General features: G+C 38.6%; 1 protein-coding gene across 1 annotated transcript; it reads left to right on the top strand.

Moving 5' to 3' along the window:
* Window positions 1–324: 324 nt before the first annotated feature.
* LOC118432745 (galanin receptor type 1-like) lies at window positions 325–9,610 on the top strand. Its single transcript, XM_035844356.1, has 2 exons — window positions 325–412; window positions 6,755–9,610. The coding sequence occupies exon 2, from the start codon at window positions 7,648–7,650 to the stop codon at window positions 8,857–8,859; it is 1,212 nt and encodes a 403-aa protein (XP_035700249.1). The 5' UTR covers window positions 325–412; window positions 6,755–7,647; the 3' UTR covers window positions 8,860–9,610.
* Window positions 9,611–18,341: the final 8,731 nt, after the last annotated feature.

The raw sequence follows: 18,341 nt of genomic DNA, 5'->3' as shown, positions 1-18,341 counted from the left end.
CAAGTCCACAGAGCCTACTGGATATACCAGTAATCTTCCTATAATGTCGACATTTTAATTATGACATTTTCCTGTGATGTATATTCCGAGGCAATAGCTTTATACCTGCCCATTGACCATTGATGAGAACGACTGAAGAAGAAGATCTTTATTGGACACCGTATGTTCAAAATATCACTGTATGTTCAGAGCCGGTCACGTCCACATAGCCTACAGGGCATACCGATAATCCTCCTATAACGTAGACAGTCAATCTTGGCAAGGCAATGTTTCCCTTACATTACACCGACTTCCTGTGGACATGTGACCATGACGTGTACGCCCCTCCCTCCGGGGGATGGATCTCACTGCAGAAGCCCCGCGCACGTTTGGCAGATCTGCAGCGGACTGAGAGGCACGACGGCCCGCTTTGGTGAGTTATCTGATTTGTCTTGGGCCATAGCTTATCGTAAAGGCTGTCAATCTGTCAGAAAGTTACATTTTTGCCTAAGAATACTACGTATTTTGAAAGCGTAAAGTAGCGCTCACTCTGTGGGCATCTTAGAGGGTTGATTAAATCATCTAAGCATTCACGGACCATGTAGTTATCAAATTAGACTGTGCATTTTTTCTATTAGACAAGACATGTTGATATGAGCTTTTCAGTCAAATAATTGTGATTTCTGTATCTATTGACAAACTCATTATTATTTATCAAATGTATGTTGCATGCGTCAACTAGTGTACCGTAACTCCTTCGGCACCATAAAAGCAAAGATTGAGAAGATTTACTTCCGTTTGAGTTGCCTCATTAAAAATATGCATATTCGTGGTTCGGTTCATCACATACGATGAGTTTTGCATGTCAACAATGTAATACGTAATACTTAATTTCAAAAAATTGCGTGAATTTTCACATTTAAATGTATTTTGTGCAAATTCAAAATTAAAAAGCCTAAGCTGTATATGAAGCTATATTATAGCGATTTTATTGCGCGAAAAACATTTGATATCTAACATGACTCTACCCGTCAAGTATGATGATAATTCATTCTTTTCAATTAGAGGAAAACTGCAAGGTTTCTATGATATGCTTTTGCTTCCAATAAGTCGATAAATGCTCACCAAAAAGGTCGATACAGACAGTAATTTTACCTATACTATCCAGCTGTGTTATCTCCGATCTTTGGGACCTTTTAGACGCCTTCCTCCTCAGACCCTTTCGTCTCAGAGATCTAATCACGCTCAAACTGCGTACTAAAACTTTTACCATGAATGCGTCAAAGGAGAGTTCATGTATCTAAGAATAGAACAAATATTACGGTCACCAATTCACAACCTGTGATGCAAACGAACAGAGAAAAATTATACATTATGAAAGATGATATCAAAAAATTCCAGTCAGAAGTATGCTCATTTACGATACTTGCAGTTGAATTCCATGATAGATATATTGTCCTTAACATTTAAAAATTCAAAACATCTAAAGAACTCACCGAAGCTCCAATCAGTTTATCATTAAACAAACTTGTAGAATAGACCAGCAGCAGCAGCAATAAGGATATAAGCAAAACTGTTACAAAAACTGAACAGAATATAGCCGAAGGTTTTAGTAAACGTTCGAGGTCATCTTTGATCGTTTCTTTCTGATATTATTGGAAGCAGAATGTTTGTAAAATTTTCTAGTCGATTTGCAATATTCCTAAGGGGGTCTTCTCTGTGCAAGATACTATCTATAGACGCTGAACTACTCATTGAACACCGACGTCTCACGGGTTACGGGTTAAGGTAGTATCTCACTGCACTTGCGTCAAGCTTGCGTCACTCCTGCTTAGATTCTTTATAATTTAGATATTGCGTAATACGTAAAATTATGACTTGGAAGACGACAAAATACACAAAAGTAAGAAAATATTCGTTCTTTATCACTGAAATACGTTGAGTATCTTTCGAACCCCGCAGTGACGCAAGCGTGACGCAAGTCTTTTCTTTCCTTCTTCCATTGTATGTTCTTTGAAATGTTGACAAAGAAATGAATACAGTGAAGAAAAAAAAACTTGTCTCTCTCGTTTAGTTTTTCTTCCTTTTTGATTTTGTTACACCCTAATTGAAAACGGGTAGCATGCAAGTCATGGGCCCTCTCCATGTGTCCTTGATCTTAAATACCAACATTTCCTCAAACAAATAATGTGCTTTCAACTAAATCCGATGCTATACACTTTACGATTCATTGATGTAGTATTTTACTACATATCTAGTTGAGCACCATGTTGCAATGAATAATGCATGCTGAGGAAAGTGCATTGTGGGATGCCAATTAGTTTAAGTCGATACGTATTACCTCCCCTTTCCTGAACTTCGGCGTGCAAAGTTGATATCCATGTGTGCTAACCGATAATGATGTGGAAAGGATTAGCCGTAACCGTCCTGCAAGGAAGTGATATTCATTAGTAGTGTTTCAGATATTTAGACGTATAGTCCGTTGTAATAACTTCCTTTGAAAGAAACCCGTGTTGTCAGAGATAAAGTAATATTTCTTTATCCCAGTTTTTATTTAAGGGTATCTCTGTTAATACTCCGCGATGTCAGACTTGTCAAGATCTAAAGCTACGTGAGCAGTAACTGTTGAAATTGATGTCATTAAACTGATAACTTTTGCATATTAGAAATTTCTGCACGTAACGCACGTTACCTCAACTCTATCCGCGGGGTAAGCTATAACCCCGAAGGTTTGAAAGCAGGGAATTTTGGGATGTCAAAAAGACGGTAACTGCAATATTTAAAAAAAGCAATCTTTAAACACCTTCCGTAGACTTGAAATTCTAGAACCTGCTAAATACAACGGATATAGGTTGCCCCACGCATAAAGGTGAACTAGCAAAGGTAACAGCATGGTCATGATTCCATCTATTTTTAACAAAAAAGGCACGTGTAGGAAATGACAGGGCTGTAAAAATAATCCTCAATAAATATCTGACAGGACAAAACAGCCCCTCAAATGTCAGACTTAAAATTGCACTGGCAGGGTGTTATCATGACATGTTTTCTGATAGGTTTTGACCTGCGTTGACAGCCCACAATACAGTCACGGTCGATAGTGTGCGTGCTATAGCATGTCCCACTGAGGATGTAGATGACACGGCTATTCCCTTAAGCTTGGTGCGAGAAAACTTCCAATGGTTCTCGGTGCTACAAACAAGAGATGTTTTTGATAGGTTTTGACTTGCGTTGACGGCCCAAGATACCGTCACGGTCGGTAGTCTGCGTGCGTGCCATGGCGCCATAGCATGGCCTGCTAAGGATGTATATGACATTCCCTTGGTACGAGAAAACTCCAATGGTTCTTGGTGCTACGCGTATTACAAGTATTCACATCACGTTTGGAATGACGTCTTTGTTTTCTATTACATTTTTTCTATATCTTTTTGGCTTATGACTATACAAAGACAGCAAAGAAAAAAATACATGATTTTCACCTGTTACATTTTTTCTTAGTTTCTCAGGAAAGTCTGATATGTTTCGACAGTTGATATCAAAATCTGTCTCGCTTTTATGCATATCTATGACCAAGCTAAAAAATATGTTCGACACACTCCTTTCAGACTGAAATTATGTAACTGCAAGAATTCGCACATATAAATCTGTCAGTCTAGGAATTCGATAATTAGAAAGATATCAGTAGTCTGTGGCATTAAACATCATCGTTGGACTTATAAAAGAAAAAAGATATACCTTATACAAAACAAGTTTGCCTGGCTTCTTTGAGTTGTGTTCGTAAATGTAAAAGTTATTTATGGTCTATCTTTAAGAACGAGGTCACCTCCTAATTCCCCAAACACCATTGCCACGGCTAACATTACACTGCACTTAACTGGTGGCTTACATAGCGCTATCAAGTGGCTGTAGGCGTAAAGCGTAGGTGCATTAGGCGCCCATAAAAAGTTGCTGCGAAGCCTGAACTTTCACAGATAGTAGCATGATAGCAACCTAAGTTAAAAGTTCAGTTTGGAATTCTGAAACATGATGAAGGTCTAAAGGTAACGGGTATGCCTTGGGATTGCATTGGGGTTGCATGACTTTTATGATAAAGAAGAAAAGGTAGTAAGATCCATTGATATCTTCACATTAGACCACCCTTTATCTTATCTTATGGGACACGATCTATATTTCTTGCGAAGAAGATACATTACTTCAAATGTTGAATTTTTTCTCGTAGGCTAAAATGAATCACTATCATAGTGATAATTTTGTAAATCGATGCTGATGCTCTCGAGGAACTATACAATATTAGTCCCGGTTTCCTTATGCTTGCTTCTTTTAATTGTTGATGGGTTCTTTAATTTCATCAAGGAGATCAGCATATTTAACGATGTAAATTTTTAAATAGATTGCTTATTATTACCTAATTATTCTATTGTTTAGATGCTTAAAATTAACTTCTTGTCGGCTCAAAGGTGGGTGTGCGGGATCAATAATTATTAGGAGAAACATGTTTAAACTCAAAGGCATCGTCACAAGGGATACTTTTTCTACACTTTATTTGATGTGCTGACAAATATCCAGAGCCTTCAAAAGCTCATGGGAGCATAAATGACTTCGATTCCTAAGACGGAGTGATGATTTTAATAATTATCTTACAGCGCGAATGGGGCTTTGGTAATTTCGTTGGCAGTTTATCATGACCCTACGTACGACCTTTATTGCAATACCAAATATGACCTGTCACGGGTCAGCGATCTCAATAAAGATCACCGACATTATACCGCCCATTCAATCTACGGATTGAAAGATAGCGGCTGAAGACCATCATCCGCAATACCATAGTATGACTTTCATTACCCCCAGATAATCTATTTTCTGTGCGGGTCACGACTTAGATGATTATGTCAAACATAGATCTGTAGATCCCATGGCAAATGTCAAGTCTTGTGGATAAGATAAAGTTATCGCCGTTACGCAGGTCAAAGTCATGACCGTGGCGGCAATAACAAGCTGCTGAGGCTGATCATCTGATGCCTACCCGATGGTGTGGAGGTCAAGAAGTTGTAGTCGTCTTCTTGGCAGGTCGATCAGGCATCCATTGAACTCAGTAAAAAATAAAGAACCCTTATTTCGCATCCTTAATATCACGCAGTGCATCATATATGAATGGATTGTATGTACTACTTTGTGAAGGAGAGCAAGCAGTGATGTAAAATAAGTTAGGTACTAATAATGATTATCCATGATCTTGGAGCTGCTTCGGAGAATATCACTTTTTCTCATTTTCGATACTTTAGAAATATATCAGTAGAGGCATTAAACAAAATCGTTGGAAATGACTAATCACAAAATTGCAGGTCGATCAGGAATCCATTGAACCCTTATTTCAGTAAGTTTTTTTTTATCGTATCCCTAATTCATTATATATAGATGAATCGGATGTATTTCTTTGTAAAGAACCGCAAAAGTTGTTGTAAAATAAGTAAGGTAATCATTATCCATGATCTTACATACACTACCTGCTCCGGAAAATATCACTTCATTGTTGAAGCCACGGGCGATCGTTATCCAAAATTGTGTTCTCTAAAAATATTTTCACCGGGCAAGATATGGAATGTTATGTAATTTGCTGTTAAAGGCAGCGTACTTCGTTTAGCATTACAGTTCTTGGATAGTTATTAACCTCACTGATCCCATCATTTATCCATAAAATACCAAAATGAGCCCCAATTATCTTGCCAGTATATCATTCTTGAAGAAATACAACTAAGATGCAGAAGGGGCACTGGAAGGCTTCAGTTACATAAAATGACGTCCTAAATTACTTAATCACGACCCCCCCCCCCTTTACTTCCGTGGAAGTTCTCATGCATTGGAGCACTAGAAAAGTGATAACTTAAGGTGCACTTTTACTGTCTCACTACACTTGCGTCAAGCTTGGGCCACTGTTGGGTTCGTTCACTGCGTCACTGTTTTGTTATTTTCTTCGATTCTTTTGAAAAATACTTTAGATGACTTAGAAGACGACAAAATTAAAAAAATACGAAACTTCGTTTTTTTATCTCTGAAATTCGTTGAGTATCATTCGAACACCGCAGTGACGCCATCGTGACGCAAGTACAGCGAGAATGCACCTTTACCAAGATGACGTTCTGTTTCGTAAAAAAATGCAATAATGTAGCCTATTGCTATATTGACTTTTCAGACGGTATGCTTCGTTCTAAATTATACATCCAACCAGTTTGTAAGATGTTACCGTTCGAAGCATTGGAAGACAAATAAAAATAACAAGTTTTTGACGTGCCATCTGTAGTGAACTGATAAGCCTGTGAGCATTGCACCCTTGAGCGTAACGCCAAAGTCAATCTCTTCGACCAAAAGACAATTATCTTTATGTCACCCAAAGCAGTAATCATCAACCCTAAGGCAAATGCGATCATTCTGCCTTCAAAGGCCACCTAATACATGGTTTCAGGGTATGATCTTCCATTATACACTTCACAATAACTAATCTTATAAGATTGGGGGTCAGAAAGGTGTGTTGACTGATTAGCAGGTTCTATAACCTGTGGTTCAGATTACATAAAACGTTGGACGCAAATGATGGCTCTAGACTCGGTGTGAACATTGCTTGATGTGTTGCCGTATGGCGAATAATCAATTATCTGAACTTAGATATGTTTCATTACACTCATAAATGTTTAATGCACCTTAAGGAAGCATCTATCCCTAGAAAGGTAAATTGGAGTGCGTTCGCAATTAGTGATATGTTATTTCTTTCTTATTCCCACAGGCAAGAAAAGTTCAACCTAACGTCGATCAATTTCTACAATTCAATTTGTTCTGGCCAAGATTCTCAACTGATAACCATTACCGCTTGGTGGTGCAGATACGAACTGTCGTTCATCCAAATTTTCCTCAATTACTGCGCTGGAGGCATTCCAAAACGCAGATATGTTTTACATGCAGTAGCTAGTCTACCGCGACGACATAAAGTTAATTATACTGAATGTGAATCGGAAGAACCTTTACTTGAAAGAACTGTCGAGAAAACTTCTTCAGACAACTAATAATCATTACCGCTTGGTGGTGCAGATACGAACTGTCGTTTATCTAATTTACCCTCATTGTGGCTGGAGACTTTCCAAAACACAGGGACGTTTTACAAGCAGTAGCTAGTCTACCGCGACGACACAAAGTTCATTATACTGAATGTGAATCGGAAGAGCCTTTACTTGAAAGAACTGTCGAGAAAACTTCTTCAGACAACTAATAATCATTACCGCAGATACGACCTTTAGTTCATCCAATTTTTCCTCAATTACTGTGCTGGAGGCTGTCCAAAACGCAGAACTGATGTTTTAAAAGCAGTAGCTAGTCTACCGCGACGACACAAAGTTCATTATACTGAATGTGAATCGGAAGAGCCTTTACTTGAAAGAACTGTTGAGAAAACTTCTTCAGACAGCTAATACTCATTGCTACTTAGGAGTGCAGACACGTCCTATAGTTCATCCAAATTTTCCTCAATTACTGCGCTGGAGGCATTCCAAAACGCAGATATGTTTTACAAGCAGTAGCTCTTCTACCGCGACGACAGAAAATCCCAAATAGTGAATGTGGATCGGAAGAGCCTTTACTCGAAGGAACCGTTGAGAAAACTTCTTCAGTTGAAGAATTGTGACCATGACGAACAACACTTTTTCGATCTTTAACGAGACACTACCTGCTCCGGACAATATCACAACATCTTTGGCGCCGCAGGCGATCGCTATCCCAGTTGTGTTCTCCATCATATTCCTAATCGGTGTGACAGGCAATGCTCTGGTTATTACCATCATGTCCTGCAATGAGAGGAACAGACGAAATACGACAAGCGTATTCATCCTGAATCTGGCCATTGCCGACCTGATGTTCATCGTGTTTTGCGTGCCATTCCAAGGGACTATATACACGTTACCTGAGTGGATATTCGGTGGCTTCATGTGCAAGTTTGTCAACTACCTCATCTACGTCACAATGCTGTCCAGTACCTTTACCCTCACGGCCATGTCTTTCGATAGGTACTTAGCCGTCATGTACCCGATTACAACAGCGTATCTACGCACGTGGAAAGTAGCTACAGTCTCCTGTCTTGTCATTTGGGCAGTATCCTTTGCAACAGCATCTCCCTATGCCATCTACTACAACCTGTACAGAAAGTATTGGCCAAGTGATGGCTGGTTTCGTCTTTGCTACGACCAGTGGCCCAATTCTCAGGGCAGACCTATCTTTATTGCATCCCTTTTCTTCATTGGTTATGTTCTTCCTTTTCTCATCATTACCTTTTGTTATATCAACATTTTGCGCGAGTTGTGGTGTGTTCCACGTGTACTACAACAGACCGAGAAGTGGAGCGGCATGAAAAAGGCTATCGTTGCGAAGAAAAAGGCTGTCAAAATGGTCATAGTCGTCGTCACTGTTTTCGGACTATGTTGGCTTCCTCACCATGTGACAACGATGTGGTTGAGCTTCGGTAACTTTCCTTACACGCTGGGAACTCTCGTGCTGAAACTCACGGCTCATTGCCTCGCCTACGCGAACTCATGCATGAATCCGTTCATCTATGTATTCCTTTCGGACAACTTCAAAAAGGACATCAAACGCTTGCTCTGGCGAGGACATAAACGACAGTCTACAAGACGGAGTAACCGTACGTTGAACAGTGACATCGAAGCTGTGCATGGCTACAGGCGCACGATGGTGAGAGTAGCATATTCAAAACAAGCCATTAACGTTCAAGGACAGGGAGGTGAGAGTCCGAAACACGTTCGGATCATTGTGGAACAGAATGAGGATTCTCCATCACAAAGCATCAACCAAATGAAGCAAGGACTGAAAATAGAAAGCAATATCTAAGCCTAGTGATACTTTTAAGAGGATAGGAACAACTACTGTATTTATGATTAAATAAGTGATGTATGCCTTTATAATAATCAAATTACTTCCAGATTCAATGATGTATATGGGAATCCTTTTATCTTGCTTTCGTGTTTAGCGAGGTCTAAACGTTCCAATAAAACATAATCATTTGAGTAGTTTTCGGAAAACACAAATGGACTATTTCGGGACGAGATTTTATTTGCACAAGATTACACATTTAGAAACGCTACTTTCAGGGTAGCCAGAGCATAACTGATGCGTCTGGTGCTATGCGCTAGATTGGCTGTCATTTGGGAACATTTTAATGCAACCGTAGGGGCGGTGATTAACTTTGTATTCTTCATAAATCAAGCACTGGTATCGCTACCCTTAATTATCAAGAAGAGTAATGACATCTTCTATCAACAAGACACTTAAGGTTTACTCCGGGAGACTCAGTAACATGGATGTTTGGAATAAGACGGACCGTATTGAACATCATGTAAAGACAAATATGTACATTAAAAAGGGGAGGATTTTACTGTATAAAAAAGTAACTTGTATGTTTCTTGTATGGTGCGTAAGGAATGAACAAACATGTATAGGTAGATATTCAATATTCGTCGTTGAGAGTGGATTATACAACAGGTAAATGTTGTCGTTTGTGCTTCTGCATTAGACCTAATGTGGCATCTCACTGCACTTGGGGCACAGGTGTGGCACTGCGGGGTTCGATCACTGCGGCACAGTTTTTGTATTTTCGCGTTTTTTAAGTTAATTTAGATATTGCGTAATACGTAAAAGTATGACTTACAAGACAACAAAATGCTTGAAACGGAAAGAAATTCGTTCTTTATCTCTGAAATTCGTTGAGTCATCTACGAATCATGCAGTGCCGTTACGGTGCCGCAAGTGCGGTAAGAGTCTACATTTACTCAAGCATCATATTCAATAACTATTCAAGACATTGTGGAGTAGCGTAACTGCTGTTGTGTGTGTGTGTTCAATAATGTTATATAAATAGATGTTTAAGCTCAAGTTTCAAATTAACCATAGCTTGAGCACCCGATAAAACCTTTTAAGTTTATTCAAAACTTGAGTTTGGAATTCATGTGACAATGTGTTTGCTGCGTTAACTTTTACCTACTTTGACAAAAGTACTTCCTGTAAAACGAATCGTTGCATCATAAACTTTGTTGGTACATGCGTGTCTTTAAACCCAATGGACATTTAGAAAGTATGTAGTATCAATATGCCTCCAATGTCATTATTGCCTAGCCCTTTTACCAGCCATTTGGTGTTTCGCCATTAAAGCTCTTTGGGCCGACGTTCTCACACCTGTGGCCATACTTACTCTTCCTTACTGCGTGAAAAAGGCTTTTCATTAGAGTACATAACAAACCACCACTGGGTACATGTAGTGGCCTGATATACCACCTAGCCCATCGAGGCGTGAATGTACAATAAAGGTCATTCATTCATTCATCACTTCATTCATCTATTCATTCACCCATACATTTATTCATTCATCCATTCATTCCTACCTTCTTACTTTTTTTCTTCCTTCCTTCATTCTTCCTGTCTTCCTCCCTTCCTTCTTTCCTTCCTCCATTCCTTCCTTTCTTTATTCGTTCACTCACTCATTCGTTCATTCATCCCGTCCTCCCTCCCTTCTTTCTTTCATTTATTAACTAATCAATTCTTCCCTCTTTTCCTTCCGTCATTCCTTCCCTCCTTCCTTCCTCCCTTCTATTTATTCATTCATTCAAGAAATGGGGGAATTCACCAGAGAGAATAAAAAGGCTGCCTCATGTTGCAAATTGGAAGGCGAGGTCGAGGACAGCCTGATGACCCCAGAGGCATAGTTGACGTACACATTTTAGTCAGAATGAAAGACAGACCAGTTTACCTTTGACAAGTCTCCCTGGGCTCTATTCAAATCCACCACAACGGCCGTTTAGAGGAAATGGGGCTGACTAGCGTGACCCCGGGCAAGTAATCAAGCTCCATTAGGTATCGGCTTTGAAGAAATAGATGGAATTCTTTACATGTGTTCCCCAGACGCCAAGGTTCTATTCTACACTGTTAATGAATTGCACGAACCGTATGGTATCGAGGGTTTAATGCCCTGAAGCTACTCTCAAGGGCATTACATGTTTCCTCAATGAAATTGAACTCTCTTTCATTACCAAACACCGTGAAGATAAATATGAGAAGTTCTAGGCCAAGTTGGAAATACGGGATTTCAACGAAAGGGAAATGATATATTAAAATGCCTCTTTGCTACCCTAAATCTGATGGAAATTGTCTATAAAAATGGAACTCTCTTTGATTGCCAAACACCGTTGAGATAAATATATGACGTTTTTGGCCAGATTAGAAATACGGGATTTCAACAAGAGGAAACAATATATTGAAATGCCTCTTTGCTACACCAAGCCTGAGAGAAATTGGTTGTCTACAAGCTAAAAGCCCGTGAGAATCAACTTGATTGAAGAATGGCTGATGATGCTGGTATCAAGGTTTCCGTCTGTCGCCAGAAGTACATAGACATGAATGCAAGGCTGTACTCAGCCAATGCATGTACATGTAAAACTCATCTTAAAGTTGTATAACCGCTTATAGTCTCCCAATACAACAATGGAAATAAACATTTAGAACACACATGACAAAGACATGAATCCACAGGTCAACTCAGTCAAATACATTTACATGTAAAACTCATCTTTAAGTTATGTAATCGCTTATAGTCACCCGATACGACAATGAAAATAAACATTTAGAACACACATGAAAATCATGACTCGTGTTTATATGAAACTTTTACAAAGAGTGTAAAATTAACAACCGCAAACAAGAGATGCCTCTTTGCTGTCCGGACCCTGATAGAAATTGATTGTCTACAAGCTAAAAGCCCTTGAGAATCAACAGCCGGAATCATGCTTGATTGCAGAAGTTCTGATAATGCTGTTATCAAGGTTTCCGCCTGTTGACAGAATTACAAAGACATGAATGCATGGGTCAACTCAGTCAATGCATTTACATGTAAAACTCATCTAAAGTTATGTAACCGCTTATAGTCACCCGATACGACAACGGGGATAAACATTGAGAATGCACATGACAATCATAACTCGTGTTTATTTGAAACTTTTACAAAGAGTTTAAATTAAAAACCGCAAAATTAAAAACCGTAACCGCAAACGAGAGATGCCTCTTTGCTGTCCCAAGCCTGATAGAAATTGTCTACAAGCTAAACGCCCTTGAGAATTCGCAGCCGGAATCATACTTGATTGCAGAATTTCTGATGATGCTGTTATCAAGGTTTCCGTCTGTCGCCAGAATTACAAAGACATGAATGCATGGGTCAACTCAGTCAAATAGATTTACAAGTAAAACTCATCTTAAAGTTGTGTAACCGCTTATAGGCACCCGATACGACAATTTTAATGAATGAATGAAGACCTTTATTGTACAATTTGCCCAACCGGGCTAAGTACAGGTCACAACAAATCAGGATATATACATACATAAAAGTGTCACAAATCTAGTCTAACACAAAAGTTCGGCTTCTTCTCGCTTCTTGGTAATAGTGAAAATGTAGGACTGTATGGGTTTCGCTATTGTCGGTTTGTCAAAACGCATGAGAAATATAAACTTGTCAGTGCTACTCATGTGTCTAAAATGAAGGAATCTACTTTAATAAACATTTAGAACACACATGAAAATTATGACAAAGACATGAATTCACTGAGGTCAACTCAGTCAATACATTTACATGTAAAACTCATCTTAACGTTATGTAACCGTTTATAGTCACCCGATACGACAACGGAAATAAACATTAAGGACGCATTTGAAAGTCATGACTTGTGTTTATGTGAAATTTTTACAAAGAGTGTAAGATTAACAACCGCAGACAAGAGATGCCTCTTTGCTGTCCCGAACCTGATAGAAATTGATTGTCTACAAGCTAAAAGCCCTTAAGAATCAGCAGCATCTGCAGCCGTAATCATACTTGACTGATGCATTGCTGATGATGCTGTTATCAAGGTTTCCGCCGGTCGCCAGAATTACAAAGACATGAATACACAGGTCAACTCAGTCAATACATTTACATGTAAAACTCATCTTTAAGTTATGTAACGGCTTATAGTCACCCGATACGATAACGGGAATAAACATTTAGGCCACACATGAAAATCATGACAAAGACATGAATGCACAGGTCAACTCAGTCAATACATTTACATATAAAACTCATCTTAAAGTTATGTAACGGCTTATAGTCTCCCGATACGACAACGGGAATAAACATTGAGAATGCACATGACAATCACAACTCGTGTTTATGTGAAACTTTTACAAAGGATGTAAAATTAACAACCGCAGACAAGAGATGCCTCTGTGCTGTCCGGACCCTGATAGAAATTGATTGTCTACAAGCTAAAAGCCTTTGAGAATCAACAGTCAGAATCATACTTGATTGCAGAAGTTCTGATAATGCTGTTATCAAGGTTTACGTCTGTCGCCAGAATTACAAAGACATGAATGCATGGGTCAACTCAGCCAATGCATTTACATGTAAAACTCATCTTAATGTTATGTAACCGCTTATAGTCACCCCATACGACAACGGGAATAAACATTGAGAATGCACATGACAATCATAACCCGTGTTTGTGTGAAACTTTTACAGAGAGTGTCAAAATTAAAAACCGCAAAATTAAAAACCGTAAACGCAAACAAGAGATGCCTCTTTGCTGTCCCAAGCCTGATAGAAATTGTCTGCAAGCTAAACGCCCTTGAGAATTCACAGCCGGAATCATACTTGATTGCAGAATTTCTGATGATGCTGTTATCAAGGTTTCCGCCTGTCGGCAGAATTACAAAGACATGAATGAACGGGTCAACTCAGCCAATACATTTACAAGTAAAACTCATCTTAACGTTATGTAACCGCTTATAGTCACCCGATATGACAATGAAAATAAAATTGAGAATGCACATGAAAATCATAACTCGTGTTTATGGGAAACGTTTACACAGAGTGTTAAGTTAAAAGCCGCAAACAAGAGATGGTTGGATAGAAAATGATAAAACAAGGTGTTGTCAAGATACATGCTACAAAACAACGTATTGTATAGTAACCATTAAATTGTGATTTAGACTGCTGTGCCATTAAGATAATTCAAGTTTGGTGTTGATGAGGGGTTTAAAGTATTATCACGTTACAGAAAGTTTAACAAAATACATCCATATAAACCTAACCAATTATTTCCCTCACCAGTAAAAACCACAGGTTCGTGATAAAGTACTCGTCGAACTTCCAATCAAAACTTTATGAGATGAAAGAACTTGTTCGATAAGAAAATTCATTTACGTCAAAATGAAATCAATACAGCTCTATATTTGCTGCTTCAGCCAAGTACTCTCCAAGCAGAGGTTAGGCAACGTCTGTTTTTGACGTTTTGTTAAGTTGTTTTAGGTTTTGACGATACAATACAAAATAGGAAGCCCGAAAAAACGACTAAAAAAAACACAAAAAAAACAGCCGGAGCCTAGCCTCTGCTTGGAGAGTACAGCCACGTACCTATTTAACTTGGTAGATCATTTAACTTGGTAGTCGTTCGAAAGTCCAAGGCTGGCTTGATCAAATTTTTCGAGGTGTCCAAGGTTTCTACTTATTCATTAAATATAAAATTGTTGGTTACAGAGACAAATGAACGAGACCTTGAGGGAGGATATTAGATACCCGTTGGTCATAGGTCTCGGGCGATTGCAATTCCCAGCGGAATGATATATGTGTGGAGGCACCAAGCGAGGGCAGTCAACGAAGGCCCCTATGACACCAAAACTTTCTTTGCATGTATTGGGCTCCTAACGTTAAAGATTGTCTAAAGGTGGCTGAGAAGTTTTTGGTGTTTTAAAATTACCATCGTAATTGATGTATGGAACTTAATTTTTCAAGGCAGTGCCCTAATACATAAAGATAACTTACGCAAAATAGCATGGCGTCATGATGACGTCATCAAGTAATATAAGGTCACGCCCATTTTTAGAAAAAAAGAGCTAAATGCTTTTCTTGGCTTGTAATTCGACTATTATTATTGAGACTTTTCAGAAATGTACACAATAGTGACTCAAAAGGATCTATGTGCAGATTTAATGATATCTTGTAATGATGATTCTTATTATTTTTTCCTCGAATTTTACTTACCCTTTAAGCAACTAGCATTCGGGATCACTAAATAGCACCATTTGCAAGTTACAGTGAAAAGAAGGGAATTAGGACTAACAAGTTAAACCCCACAGCTGCTTTATTCTCGTCTTCATGTGCATGCCGCGCCGATTAACAATACGATCGACTAGCTACATGGAAAGAACAAATATCTTTTATAGTTATAGCCCTATGTAAGGCAAAATCCTCCAAGCACATTTCCGATGTATTGTCCCTTCATGTGTATATCATAATATACTCCATTAATGTCAGATCATTTTGTCACTGACGTAAATAATCTTATGGGGATTGAATTCCTTTATCAAACAAAAACGACAGAAATAAACGGACTCGAGCCATGTAGTAGCACTCGCTATTATGCATTTTGTACCATGTATGTAAAATTGTGTATATAAACTTATAAGACTCATTAGGACTTTAAATGATGTAAACTGCATATACTTTGTCTGACCCTTGCTTCTTCCCTCATGACCTCAATGAAAAGCGACCTGCAGGCCGATTTGAGCTTTCATGAATAAACAATGGTTCAAAAAAAAGTAAGACCAATTGAAATAAACGTTACACATGTTTATGTTTCACCCCCGAATGTATTGCAGTTGCAAGAAAAATTGCTGATCATTACTCAAGTTGACAGGCCGAAGGTTGTTAATGACCCAATCTTGACTATGGCAATCCCTTGCTTTGAACTGCAATTAATGTTTGACACCCCGTGTCATTGACCGATTGTAACGATTCTTTTCCAACCACAAGACGATTATTAAGCGCGGTACAGATGAAGATACAAGGGACACAACTTGCCATTTGGCTTTGGACAAGATTGCATACGGAAATTGCATGTCTTCTAAATAGATGGCCATCGTTATTCTCCATTACATGATCGCAAAAGAAACGAGTGTGGAAGCTTTACGTATGACTTCAATTCAAACAACGAGATATCAAGAATGACTGCAATAGGTGAATAAAAACCTGTACTATAGAATACATCATTTCGTTTCACAAGGCATCTTTGATCATGTCAAATGACAAAGGATCTCTTTTAGACAGTATCCGTCGATCGATGGAACATTGGTCTTTATAAATTTTAACTTAGAGTCTATGTTCCATTGGCAAGAAGGATCAGCAGTAGTGTGTGTGTGTGTGTGTGTACTTAACTTTTAAACATTGTGGTAGGAAAGCTGCGTTTAACCTTAAATGTTTTTGAAAGCTTGCGCTGATGTACATGTGTAAGTGTGCCCACTTGTGATGGATGACAAAGCCTACATGTGTCACTTCTGGAACATTAAAGAACCACGCACTTGTCCAAACGAGTTGGCGAGGGCAACTTGTATCTACTTGTATCTTTTTGGATATATGCCATATTTCTATATTAAAAAGTACAATTCATCTGGCCATGCAATTTACCTAAAGGGTACATTGTCACAACTTTTATTTGTCTGGATATATGCCATATTTCTATATTAAAAGGTAAGTTCCATCAGACACTGTAGAAAACGCAAGCGTTTTCGTTTTAGAATATTATTTGGCCACTAAAAAATACACAACTTGCATTTTAAAGATGCGTAAAGTCTTTCTTAAATCTCTTCGCGTTTAAATGATATTTTCGTAGCTTTTTAAAAACATCAACAAGAATACCGTGCAGCAGAGAAAAGTTTAGGGTTAGATAGGGTGAAATGTATGATATAGTACCCTTGAAAGATTGCATCCAAAATATATGCACAAGTATAACTATCCATGTTTTCATGATTTAAGGGCAACGTCCCGGCAACAACCGTTGATATTACAACATGAAAACTTTCCAGATATCACTTCACACTATAATGCGACGTGAATATCTTACGCAATCAGATTTGAAATTGCAAATCTACGAGACATATGGACAGTAAAGCAAATTGAATTGCGGAAGGAAGAGATATTTGGAGAATAAGTCCAACGTAGAAATATTCTGCAATAAGAAATAATGGAACAGAGAAGCAGTTTAAAGAAGATGATATGGGTTCAGCTACGTTCATTACCTATAGAATGTATGAGGGAAAGCTCAAACTTCGTGTAACAGAACCCAATCGAGAACAGGTAGGTGTGACCCAGTGTGCTTCGCCAAAACGCGAACCGTAGCCTTATTGCACTACCACGAGGAACTTGACAAAATGCTTTACCTCAATTGAGGATGACTACTTTAAGATGGTATCTCACTGCACTTGGAGCAACGGTGCGGCACTGCGGGGTTCGATACATTACCTAACGGATTTCAGAGATAAAAAATTACGTTTTGTGGATTTTGTTGTCTTGTAAGTCATACTTTTACGTATTACGCAATATCTGAATAATAATAAAAAAAATCGGCAAAAACAACACAACAGTGCCGCAATGAATGAACCCCACAGTGCCGCATTGGTGCACCAAGTGCAGTGAGATACCACATTTACGTTACTCTAGAATCTGCAAAAGTAATACTATGTATTTTGAGTGTGAAAACAATTTGTCTTAGAACAAGTTACAATGGTGAATGATAAGACTGCTTGATTAATCTGAAGTCAAAATGATTATCCTACCAGAAGTGATTGAAAACATAGAAATGGTCATTCCAGACCATACCACTGTTAGTGACTAGGCATATACAAGCATGGGAATATGAAAAGCGCGTTCACCATAGAAGCAGAAAAAAAGAGTAGTCCTGGAATCCATATGGGAGATAAGATAGAAATGTAAAGTGAATTTCCCACCGTTATAACACTTTTGAGACTCTAGACATGTACAGAACAGATTGATGAACTGGAGTGTGAAAATATAAGATCTAAATTATGCATTACACATATAACACGATAGGGGGCATCTACAGTATGTGACATCATGTAACCTTGAACATGATTGCAGTTTCCAAGAACCATCAGTGGAGTTAAACGATTTAGCGCTTATCATGTGGAGCGGTGAAATGTCAACATGCGACGTGCTGTGTTATCGGCAGACATCACCGAACGTAGGCGGCGTATTTAGCACTAGGCCACGGCAAGTAAATCTTATGGATGACATCCTCTGTAGACTGCAAAAAATCATGAGGTAGCGCAAAAAAAAGATACGTAAAAGATCTAGCTGTCGAATTTTTGAAGAAGAAACAATAAACAGATAACAAGAGTTGCAGTGACAAAATATGGCACCACAGCTAACAAGCCACTAATTTAAAAAGTGCACAAGTGTAGTTAACATGACACCTGTGTGGTAGACTGGCACCACCTATCAATTT

This window comes from Branchiostoma floridae, chromosome 16 (assembly GCF_000003815.2).
Source record: "Branchiostoma floridae strain S238N-H82 chromosome 16, Bfl_VNyyK, whole genome shotgun sequence".
NCBI classification, from domain to species: Eukaryota; Metazoa; Chordata; class Leptocardii; order Amphioxiformes; family Branchiostomatidae; genus Branchiostoma; species Branchiostoma floridae.
Note: the sequence above shows the minus strand (reverse complement) of the source record. Positions and strands in the feature narration are given on the sequence as shown.

Coding starts and splice junctions, on each gene's coding strand:
- LOC118432745 (XM_035844356.1), top strand. CDS start 7,648: ATGACGAACAACACTTTTTCGATCTTTAACGAGACACTACCTGCTCCG.